General features: G+C 34.2%; 1 protein-coding gene across 2 annotated transcripts in view; it reads left to right on the forward strand.

Annotated features, from left to right (window-relative positions):
• The window catches only part of LOC135226366 (uncharacterized), a 30,951-nt gene extending 18,535 nt beyond the window's left edge, over nt 1-12,416 (forward strand). The window contains exons 3-11 of one of the 2 annotated variants that reach the window (XM_064265840.1): nt 896-1,109; nt 1,777-1,919; nt 2,234-2,404; nt 3,121-3,279; nt 4,563-4,727; nt 5,247-5,351; nt 6,044-6,136; nt 6,489-6,780; nt 10,032-12,416. In XM_064265840.1, coding sequence (XP_064121910.1) covers nt 896-1,109; nt 1,777-1,919; nt 2,234-2,404; nt 3,121-3,279; nt 4,563-4,727; nt 5,247-5,351; nt 6,044-6,136; nt 6,489-6,780; nt 10,032-10,243 — 1,554 coding nt within the window. In that variant the 3' untranslated portion in view covers nt 10,244-12,416. The remainder of the gene's footprint in view (nt 1-895; nt 1,110-1,776; nt 1,920-2,233; nt 2,405-3,120; nt 3,280-4,562; nt 4,728-5,246; nt 5,352-6,043; nt 6,137-6,488; nt 6,781-10,031) is intronic. The other variant, XM_064265841.1, reaches the window with a different exon arrangement.
• The last annotated feature ends 414 nt before the right edge of the window (nt 12,417-12,830 follow it).

Raw genomic sequence — 12,830 nt, forward strand, 5'->3', positions numbered from 1 at the left:
TATATATATATATTAATAATATTAGATATATATATATATATATATATATATATATATACTAGGCCTACATGAAATCCTAGCTAAAGTAAAGGAATTGTTCGTCTATTTTCCCATATCATTCGTAAGTTGTCTATTAGATAAACGTAATCAAAATATATGACAGTTATAAAAGATCAAAGTTAACGAAAGAACAACAATACCTACAACAAAATCAATACAAAAACAATAAAAAATAAATTGTCATTTTAAGACAATAATCTTCAAACGTACGGCTATGAATATTTTCAGAAGAGTTATGCATCAATTTGTTAATCATAGAAAAACGTATTAGTTTATGAGACGTACAATTCTTTGAGAGCAGAAACTATTCCAGTTTCTTTTGTGGGACTAAATTATGTCGTTTGATTTTATATATATATATATATATATATATATATATATATATATATATATATATATATATATATATGATATATATATATATATATTATATATATATATACTTTTTTTAAAATTTTTAAATAATAATTAATTATGCGTTAAGTTATCTATTATGTAAAATTATATATATATATATATATATATATATATATATATATATATAATATATATATATATAATACTTTTTAAAATTTAAAATAATCTAATTATGCGTTAGTTATCTGTTATGTAATATTACTGAAGTGATGATATAATGTACTATATAGGTAATTGTGCATAGCCTATAGTTTCTCGCTCTTTGACTAGGCCTATGTGTCATTATTTAAGCCTTAGGTGTTTAAACATACTAGAAATACTTTACAAATAATGTAATCAACGAAGAACTTGTGAATAAAGAGTGAATAATAATATAACTTCACGCAAAACCAAAGTGTCTAAGCCGCCATATTTGCAGAAGGGCCGGTGCGAAGTCGCCCAGGACAACATCGCTCTCCCTCAGGAGGAATCCCGCCAGTTCGTCCTGCCTGCCCCTGGGATAAGGCACAGGCCTGGCCTAGGGGGGCTTTCCTCCGAAGGAGGAGGTGGAGGGGGCTTAGGAAAACAGCTACAATCCTTCGGAGTGAACCCGAACTTTGGCGTTAATCTACAGCCGATTCAGACGCCGTCTGGTGAGAGATTGTTGTACTTTCTTTTTGTATAGGCCTATAATTTTTTTTTCACAAATTGTACTGTAAAAGGCTTTATAAGCTTTATTCTTTACAAATCCGACTGTTAAGAAGCGTTAACACTTCATTTATTAATTGATATGATGCATAGATATGGCGAGAGATTTATAGTTAAACCAGATGCCGTCTGGTTGGAGAATTGTTATGGTTTCGCTGTCGATAGGCCTATAATGTTCGTTTTTACGAATCCCACACTAGAAAGATTTAAAACTTAATTTATTTTTCCACATTTTGTCATTATTATATCACCCACATTCATCCTATACAATTCTCGGGATATTTATAAAGTTATAAAGATCTGGCGACAAATGTAAGCGAATCAGACGCTATACTAGGCCTACAATGTTCATTTTTACGATTCTACTGGAGAAAGCTTTAAAAGTTCATTTGTTATTGCAATGTTAATCATTATCTAGCAACAATATGCATTCTATACGCTTCTATGAAAATTTATAGATAGATTACATAGACCTAGCGACAGAATCTAACAGAACCAGAAGCCATCTGGTGAGAGAACTGTCACACTCTCTTTAGCCATAGGCCTAAAAGTTCCTCTTCACAGAAAGTCCAGTAGAAAGCCATCTGTATTCATTGACCTCTTCTCCTACAGCAGGAATCGTAGGCAACCTGCTTCCTCTACAGCCTACAGTAGCCATGGCTCAGGTGGTGTCTCTAGACGTAGCCTGTCAGAGGGATCAGATGACGGTGCGTATCGTCTTCGACGGTGACTTCAACGGGCTTATGTATGCTAAGGTGAGGTTTGGTCTTCTCTCTCTCTCTCTCTCTCTCTCTCTCTCTCTCTCTCTCTCTCTCTCTCTCTCTCTCTCTGGAGGCTTTGTCTTTGTACAGTTCAAATAAATCTCTCTCTCTCTCTCTCTCTCTCTCACGGATTTATTATAGTCTGTTGAAGATCTTAAAAGCGAGACAGACAGAAAGAAAACACTTAAAAGAAAGTAGAATTAAAAAAACAGAAAAATAGAGAGAGAATGAAAAAAAAAGAAAAGAGAAAGGAAAAGAAAATAAGAAATAAAGAAATAAAAAAACTAATCCTCCTCCCCAACCCCCAGGGCTTCTACGACCTGCAGCAGTGCCACTACGTCCGGTACGGGACGGGTGGTCGTGAATTCGAGTTCCTGGTGCGGGCGGGGTCCTGCGGCACCCAGTTCGTGGAGGTTCCTGGAACGCCGCCCTACCTGGAGAACATCGTTGTCATCCAGAACGAGCCTGGAATCCAGGAGGTAGGGAATTCTGGAATGCTTTTTTTATTTATTATTTTTTATCTTATTTTGATAGTATTGTCTTTTATTCTTAATTGTTAAATCTTTAATTGTTGATTTGTTGGTCGATGAAAGATTTTTATTTTATTATTATTGTTATTATTTATTGGTAAATAGCAACTTTTATTTTTCATCAATATTTATTGGCAAATATGTATATATATATATATATATATATATATAATATATATATATATATATGTATTTGTATATATACATATGTATATATAATATATATATATATATATATAATATATATATATATATTGTATATATAATATATATATATATATAATATTATATATATATATATATATATATATATATATATCTATATACACGCATATATATATATATATATATATATATATATATATATATATATATATATATGTGTGTGTAGTATATATATATATATATATATATATATATATAGATTATATATATATATATATTTATATATATATATATATATATATGTTTATATATATATATATATATATTTATAATATGCAACAAATGCAACTTATTCCAAACGTACAATAACTTCCATAGCTAAAATATATCAGCGCTTTAACATTATCAGTATTATTCCCCCAAAACAAAACAAACACTCACGCCTTCTACACCGCCCACCTAATCCTTCAACACCTCCTTCCTCCCGCCCATCCTCGAAGGTATGGGACACCGCCCGCGGCGTCAGATGTGTCTTCGACACGGCCAGGGAAGGCTCCTCCAGCCAGCACGTCAGCGCCGCCCTCAACGTAGCCATGTTGGATCAGAAGGTGGTGACCTTCGCTGCTGACACGAAGGGGTCGGCTTCCCTCGACGTCCAGGTGAGGAGATGTTCAGTGGTGGTTCTCGTATCTATTTTTTTAAAGCTTTTAAAGTTGGATTCAGTGTTAGTTCTCGTTTTCTTTTAAGCTTTTAAAGTTAGATTCAGTGTTGCTTCTCGTATTTTCTTTTTTTAAGCTATTAAAGTTGGATTCAGTGTTGGTTGTCGTTTTCTTTTAAGCTTTTAAAGTTAGATTCAGTGTTGCTTCTAGTATTTTCTTTTTTAAACTTTTAAAGTTGGATTCAGCTCGTTCCGGTATTTTATTTTACTAAGCTTTTAAAGTTGGATTCAGTGTTGGTTGTCGTATGTCGTTTTCATTTTTTAAGCTTTTAAAGTTGGATTCAGTGTTGGTTCTCGTTTTCTTTTAAGCTTTTAAAGTTAGATTCAGTGTTGCTTCTCGTATTTTCTTTTTTAAACTTTTAAAGTTGGATTACGCTCGTTCTCGTATTTTGTTTTCTTAAGCTTTTAAAGTTGGATCCAGTGGTGGTTCTCGTATTTTTTAAGCCTTTAAAAAGTTGGATTCAGTGTTGGTTCCCATATTTTGTTTTTTTTTAAAGCTTTCAAAGTTGGATTCAGTGGGGGTTCTCGTATTTTTGTCTAAGTTTTTAAAAAGTTGGATTCAGTGTTGGTTCTCGTGTTTGGGGCGGGAAGGACGCATTAAACTTGTTTTTGTTTAAGCTTTTAAAGTTAGTTTTTAGCTTGTTTTTAAGCTTTTAAGGTTGGTTTTAGGCTTTTAAGCTTATTTTTAAGTTAATTTTAAGTCTTTAAGCTTGTTTTTAAGTTTTTGAAGTTTTTTAGGCTTTTAAGCTTGCTTTTAAAGTTAATTTTAAACCTTTAAGCTTGTTTTTAAGCTTTTGAAGTTGGTTTTAGGGTTTTAAACTTGTTTTTAAGCTTTCAAGCTTCTAAGTTGTTTCTAAGCTTTTAAATTTTTTAAGCCTTTAAACTTGTTTCTATGCTTTTAATTTTTAAAGATTTTAAGCTTGTTTTTAAGATTTTAAAATTGTTTCTAAGCTTTTAAAGGTTTTAAGTTTTTAAACCTAATTCTAAATATTTAAACCAGTTTCTAAGCTCTTAAACTTCCTATTAAGCTGTTAAAGTTGCTTTTAAGCTTTTAAACTTGTTTTTTGAACTTTTAAACTTCTTTGTAAGCTTTTAAACTTCTTGTCAGCTTTTAAACTCATCTTCAAACTTAAAAAGTAATCATTATTGTTATCCACCTCAGATCTGGGATAAAAAAAAAAAAAGACATATTATCACTTTTCATTTTCTCTTCTTCTTCGTCAGGTGGGTCGCGGGCCCTTCGCCCCGTCGGCCTCCGGGATGGTCAAGATCGGAGAGCTGATGACGATGGTCGTGGCCGTGGAAGGACCCGCCAATGTCGACGTCTTCGTCAGGGAGTGCATAGCCCACGACGGCACCAAGAGAGACCCTTATCAGCTGACTGATCAGGTAGAGAGAGAGAGAGAGAGAGAGAGAGAGAGAGAGAGAGAGAGGCGGGAGAGAGAGAGGGGGTAAACAGAGAGACGAGAGAGAGAGGGGAAGGGGGAGATAAGATAAATAAAAAGAAAAAAAGAGAGAGAAAGAAATGAGGAGAGCGAGGAGGAGGCGGAGGAGGAGGAGGAGGAAGTAAGAGACATAAAAGACAGAGAGACGCAGAAGAAGAGAGAGAAATAAAGACAGAAAGAGAGAGACTGCGTGAGAGATAGGTAGGGGGAGGGGAGGGGAGGAAGAGGCATAAAGGGCTAGGAGTGACAGCGAGGGAGGAAGGAGGAGAACCATAAAGAGGGGAGAAAGAGATATGAAGAAAAAAGGGAAGGGGGGGGGGGAGATGGAGAGCGTGGTAGTCTTTGTTTACATTTCTTTGACAGTTATGCGGTTGTGTTCCAATAATGCAGGTAGACCCAAAATTCGACTCGGGTCGTGACAGTCTTCAACTTCTATTGTTTACATTTATTATTTTTTAAACAGAACGGGTGCGTCCTGGGCAACAAGAAGAAAGTCCTGGGCTCTTGGCAGAAGACCCGAGACACTGGGAGTACCCAGATACCTGTAGTGGCTTATGCCCATTTCCAGGTAAGCTTTTAATACCTGTTTCTTAATTAACAATGGTAAATTGGTGGTGGGTGGTGTCATATTTTAAAAGGTAAGTCACAGGAGGAAAGGTTCACATCTTTTTGATGAGCCTTTCCAAAGGCATATCCTCACCACCACCACTACTACTACAGCTAATCTGAGAAATGTTAAAAAATTGGTATTTATTTACATCTTTAGATCCCACTGGTATTCAGATTAGATAACTTGCAAGAAGCCAATTTCCACTTAACTTTGGCAGTCACTAGAAAATAAACACTCGACAATTAATCAATCCTGGGACCTTTCTATCTTCAAACAAATGCAATTAAATCACAAGGTTATACGTAGATATATATATAATATATTATATATATATTATATATATATATATATATATTATATTATATATATATATAATTATATATAATATATTTATACATATGAAATGTTTGTAAACAATCATCTGTTATTCATTTAGCAGCTCTGTGGTTTTAGAATTAGCTAGCCTTATGCCAGCACGGGCTCTTGCTCCTAGAGCAGCCCGTAAAATTCCAGCTCTTGTTTTGAATGCAATTCATCATCCCATTATTTACAGATAAACTCTCCATTCGTCATTATTCATCCTGAAAAAAAAAATCTTCAATTCTTCATATATATTTTTCCATCCGCTAACATAACCTCTCATCTCGCAGGCTTTCAAATTCCCCGACAAAACTGACGTCTACATCGAGTGTGAGGTCGACCTTTGTAGCAACGCATGCCCTGTCTGCCCCGAGGATGGAGGGGTAAGTTATTATAAGTCAGATGATGCCCAGTCATATCAACTGTACTTGCATTGCTCAGCAATGCGTATTAATCATTGTTTGTTAAGATTATATTTACGAAAACAAAGGCTATTGTGGTATCAAGTTGCTAAGAATAATCTTAGCCTCATGTTTTCTTATCTAGAGCATTTTAAACTGAAGCTATAAAGTTTATTGATAAATAAATAATTACCACCGATTGTCCTGCATATTCTATGGAAAAAAAATTTTGTTCAATAATAATAATAAAATAATAATAATAATAATAATAATAATAATAATAATAATAATAATAATAATAATAATAATAATAATAATAATTCTTCCCAACCAGGCTGGCAGGAAGCGTCGAGCGGTCCCAGTACAGAAAGAAACCACAGATGACAAATTCGGAACTTTGGAGGAAGCCGCTGACGAAGTAGAGGCTTTGCTCTACGGAGGGGCGTCTCCTTCAACCTCCTCCACCTCTTCTAGCAGCAGTGGCAGCAGAAGGAACAGCATCAGCGACGAAAACGACAAAAATAAGTCGAGTGCAGAAGCAGCTGTGAAGCTGGCCAGGCGTCTGAGGGTCATCTCCCCTGAAGATTATTCAATAGTGAAAGATTCTCCCATCACTCTGGTCACGAGTAAGTTATGGGATATTTAGTCGTTTTCTTAACTTCTCTTTTAATTTTAAAAGTTATTTGTTAAGTAGCATGAACGTGCCAGTTGTAATTTTACTTATTTTGTTAAGTAGTATGAACGTGCCAATAATATTTTACTTATTCATGTAAATTCTTAACTTTTCCAGTTATTTGTTAAGTAGTATAATTGTGCCAATAGTAATTTTACTTATTTATATATTTTCCTAACTTTTCCACTTATTTGTTGAGTAGTATAATTATGCCAATAGTAATTTTACTTATTTATGTAAATTCTTAACTTTCCACTTATTTGTTAAGTAGTATAATTGTATCAGCAGTAATTTTGTACTAATTTCTATAATTTCTTTTTAACTTTTAAAGTTAATTGTTAGGTAGCATAAAAGTGATAGAAGTGATTTTACTTGAATACTTTTTTGGATTTCGGTTTTATTTATTAAATTCGTGTTTATTTGTGGGGTAGATGGCTTGATGAATGAATTATTTGTCAGCTATTCAGTATATTCTCTATATGTATATTATATATTATATATATTATATTATAATATATATATATAATATATATATAATATATGTGTTATTAACAGAATATATATAAAATACATTATTATCAATTTTATGAATTCCAGAGATACCAAAATAAAAGTATAAAGGAATTATCATAAAATGCTAAGATTGAATTTATAGACAAATGTTAATATTGAATCTATTAAATTTTAGCAACAGACGCTAAGCTTAAAACTATAGAGCAACATAGAAAACGAAAATAGAACATGATATAATTCTCTTTCTGATAACAGAACTTTAAAGAACTGACTAACTCACAGAACAGTACAAAGTAGGATTATCCTAAATCCTTAGAATTAAATTGTTAAAAATATATTGTAAAAGTTAATACATTTCCGTTATCGAAAACATATTAAATAAAAGCTTTTTTTCTTTTATTTTAATTTGTTATGAATATAAATAAATTTTTGTGATAGGCTTGTTGGAAAATACAAATAATGCCTCTAGCTACCGACGGGGACTCCGTTGTTTGGTATTTATATATTATCGAAATGAATATAGTAGAGTATTTGTGTATTTGTGGATATACAATTTCCGGCTAAATTCATTTGGATGTAAAGCGTATTACGTATATATATATATATATATATATATATATATATAGTATATATATATATATATATATATATATATATATATATATATATATATATATATATGTATATATATAGATATATATATATATGATAGATAGTATAGATGATAGATATATGTATGTAAGTATGTTTGTATATATATCTGAAGAAATAGGTAAGTGAAAAAACATAAGGGTAAAAGAATTACTCTAAATACATTAAGTCAATGATAATAATAATAATAATAATAATAATAATAATAATAATAATAATAATAATAAAATTTACAAGAACAAAAAACATACAAGCCACTAGTACATTAAAATAGTATGTGCTCGCATAGCATCCAGCTTAGGAAATTTTTACATAGAGAGAGAGAGAGAGAGAGAGAGAGAGAGAGAGAGAGAGAGACCTGCTTAATTTTGCCTCTTGGCACCTTCGTTATCTCTTCTTCTTCTTCTTCTTCTTCTTATTATTATTATTATTATTATTATTATTATTATTATTATTAGATAAATTCCCAATATATAAAATCAACTCGCTTAATTCCGCCATCCTATTTATTATTATATAATTATTATTATTATTATATATTATTATTATTATTATTATTTATTATTATTATTATTATTATTTGCTCTATCACAGTCCTCCAATTCGACTGGGTGGTATTTATAGTGTGGGGTTCCGGGTTGCATCCTGCCTCCTTAGGAGTCCATCACTTTTCTTACTATGTGCGCCGTTTCTAGGATCACACTCTTTTGCATGAGTCCTGGAGCTACTTCAGCCTCTAGTTTTTCTAGATTCCTTTTCAGGGATCTTGGGATCGTGTCTAGTGTTCCTATGATTATGGGTACAATTTCCACTGGCATATCCCATATCCTTCTTATTTCTATTTTCAGATCTTGATACTTATCCATTTTTTCCTTCTCTTTCTCTTTAACTCTGGTGTCCCATGGTATTGCGACATCAATAAGTGATACTTTCTTCTTGACTTTGTCAATCAACGTCACGTCTGGTCTATTTGCACGTATCACCCTATCCGTTCTGATACCATAGTCCCAGAAGATCTTTGCCTGGTCGTTTTCTATCACTCCCTCAGGTTGGTGCTCGTACCACTTATTACTGCAAGGTAGCTGATGTTTCTTGCACAGGCTCCAGTGGAGGGCTTTTGCCACTGAATCATGCCTCTTTTTGTACTGGTTCTGTGCAAGTGCCGGGCATTCGCTTGCTATGGTTTCATTTTTCGTATTGCACTTCCTACATATGGGAGAGATGTTATTTCTGTCTATCGTTCTTTGAACATATCTGGTTCTTAGGGCCTGATCTTGTGCCGCTGTTATCATTCCTTCAGTTTCCTTCTTTAGCTCTCCCCTCTGTAGCCATTGCCACGTGTCATCGCTGGCTAGTTCTTTAGTCTGTCTCATGTATTGTCCGTGCATTGGTTTGTTGTGCCAGTCCTCTGTCCTGTTTGTCACTCTCCTGTCTCTGTATATTTCTGGGTCTTCGTCTACTTTTATTAGTCCTTCCCATGCACTCTTTAGCTACTCGCCTTCACCGGTTTTCAGATATTGCCCCAGTGCTCTGTTCTCGATGTTGACGCATTCCTCTGTACTTAGTAGTCCTCTCCCTCCTTCCTTTCGTGTTATGTATAGTCTGTCCGTATTTGCTCTTGGGTGTAGTGCTTTGTGTATTGTCATATGTTTCCTAGTTTTCTGATCTATGCTGCGGAGTTCTGCCTTCGTCCATTCCACTATTCCTGCGCTGTATCTGATTACTGGCGCTACCCATGTGTTTATGGCTTTGATCATATTTCCGGCGTTGAGTTTTGACTTGAGTATCGCCTTGAGTCTGCATATATTCTTTCCTGGTCGTTTATTATTATTATTATTATTATTATTATTATTATTATTATTATTATTATTATTATTGAGAAACAAATCCACAATTATGTAAATGTATATATATTTCAATTTAAAACATTAAAATATATGTACATTTACATAACTGTGGATTTGTTTCGCCATTTGAAGACTCGTGGTACTATGACGATTTTTTAATCATTATTATCATCATTCTCTCCCAAAACCTCAGAGGAATCTGGCCCCAGAGACGCCGACGGGATGTGTATGAGCGTGGCCGAATTCGTGGCCGGCTTAGTCGTCATGTTCGTCATCTTGGTCCTGTCGTCCGTCGTAACGGCCGTCCTCTGCATCCGGATCCGGACTATTCCATCCACGGCGTCCACCTACCCGCCGGATTCCTCCTTCCACGCCTTCAGCACCGTATCCGGCAAGACCTTGTGAGGCCGGTTGGAGGAAGGTTAAAAAAAGGTGTTTTTTTTTCATTTCCCTATATTTTTGTAGTGTGGACGAATTATCGTTGTTTTTGATTGGAGTTGGCCTTATGCCAGCCAGCACGGGCTCTCGCTCATAGAGCAGCCCGTAAAGGACGAGGTAGGAAGGCGATCTTTGTTTGTTTGGGGTTGTGAAAGATGGTAGGAGAGATAGTACCTAATACTGATATCAATATTTAAACGAAAAAAAAAAATTACATCTTAGTCTAACCAGACCAATGAGGAGCTGATTATAACAGCTCTCCTAGGGCTGGCCCGAGGGATTAGATTTCTATTGACGTGTCTAGGCACCCATTGGTTTCTTAGCAACGGGACCTACAGCTTATTGTGGGATCCAAACCGCGTCAAATCGAGAAATGAATTTCTAATCACCAGAGAAAATTCCTCTAGGTCCTCATTGGCGGCAGGCGGGAGCGAACTCAGGCTACCAGATTGGTAGGCGAGTATGCAACCCACTCGTCCAGTTAGGAGCTAATATTCAAATAAAGCCAAAATCAATATCTATATATATAAACTAGTATATATCTCTTAGTGCTGCTGAAGTTTATCACCGAGCAAAATCGTGTTGTGCGAAACGAGAGACAATTGATTGCACCTTTTGCTTCATAACTGAAGGTTACCAACACTTGTCAGTTCTCCTGCCTTTACATCGATCCAGGGATGATTTGAGCAAAATTTCACCACCGGAGTTTATAGAAAATGAATAGCAACTCACAGAAAATATTTTTTAAACGTGAAGACACTTATTACGTCATCACCCATAACTGTAGATTGCTCACTCGTGTCAATTCTGCTGGTTGTACATAAATTCAGTATTGATTTTAGCAAGGGTTCGCTGCCAGTGCTTACTAAAACGGAAAAAATTAGGGAGAAAAATCAGGACTGCTCGAGTCGTACAGGAACGCCACCTGTAACCAAGATTGAAAGGGTTAATAAGTACAGCATCCAATGGCCATATTACAGGAAACTGATTATCCTCCAGGAGAAAATCGATCTACTACTTTGAGAAACTCGGTTGATCATCTGAGATATAAAACCTACATTTCGTCCTAAATGAACGCTACTGGTAAACAGAGATGAAAGGGTTAATATGCACAGCACTTGATGGTCATATTACAGGAAACTGATCACCCTTCAGGAGAGAATCGATCTGCAACTCTAAGAAACTCGGTTGATCATCTGAGATACAAAACCTACATTTCAACCTAAATGAATGCTACCAGCAAACAGAGATGAAAGGGTTAATACGCACAGCAATTGATGGTCTATTACAGGAAACTGATCATCCTTCACGATAAAATTTATATACAGCTCCAGGCACCTTGGTTGATACTCTTGAGTTTTAACGCTTACATTTTATCCTAAATGAACGCCACTCATAAACAAAGATGAAAGGGTTAATAAGCACAGCATCCGACGGTCATATTTACAAGAAATTGATCATCTGAGGTATAAAAACTGCTTTTTTGTCCCAAGTGAATGCCACCCATAAACAATGATGAAAGAGTTAAAAGCGAAGCATCCGATGGTCATATCTACAAGAAATTGATCATTTGAGATAGAAAAACGGCTTTTTTATCCCAAGTGAACGCCACCCGTAAACAAAGATGAAAGGGTTAAAATGAAAATCATCTGATGGTCTTAACTGTGTCATATTATTTTTATAATGGTTGTTATGTATCTTGTTATCCATTACTTCTTGCAAGCTATTCTTCATTTTATTTTTGTATTTCTCGTTTTATAAATTTTTGTCTTGTTTTCAGTTTTAGAATTCGTACTAAGGAAGGAAAGCTCTCTTTTTTCTTCTTTTCTTTTCTAAGAAGGCTGTATCCTTCCTTAGTGTTGTTCTTAACGGTTGTTTATTTTTGTACCTAGTAGAAAGTGCTAGCAATGTGGTTTCTAGTCGAAATGCTATTATGCTTTTTTTGTTAATATAGGTTTAACTCGTTTTAATACTTTTGTTATACGTAGGTTTATCTTGTTTTATTTTATCTCTGCTGAACTGTATTGATAAGTGGAGTGAAAGAGAGTGAGAGAGAGAGAGATCTTTAAATAAGAGATTTGTTCAAAACAATAGAGGTTATTTTGTAAATTCTTAATTAATGAATGGAGAGAGAGAGAGAGAGAGAATACTTGAGCTTTTTTGCAAGATGATAGAGGTTATTATTTTGTAAATTCTTAATTAATGAATGGAGAGAAGAGAGAGAGAGAGAGAGAGAGAGAGAGAGAGAGAGAGAGAGAGAGAGAGAGAGAGATAGGATCTGAATGTCAATACTTGACCTTCTGCAAAATAATAAAGGTTGTTTCGTATATTATCGTAAATGGATGATATATTCTTATCTTATTCTTATCATTATTGTATTTAATCGGAGTTATTTGTTGAAGAGTGATATGATATATATGCAGCTTTACTGTCCGTGTGTAAGGAATTAAACTGTAACATTTTCGTATGCAGTATTGCTATATATAATATATATATATATATATATATATATATATATATATATATATATATATATATATATATATATATATGA

The sequence above is a fragment of the Macrobrachium nipponense genome, chromosome 14 (assembly GCF_015104395.2).
Source record: "Macrobrachium nipponense isolate FS-2020 chromosome 14, ASM1510439v2, whole genome shotgun sequence".
Classification (NCBI taxonomy): Eukaryota; Metazoa; Arthropoda; class Malacostraca; order Decapoda; family Palaemonidae; genus Macrobrachium; species Macrobrachium nipponense.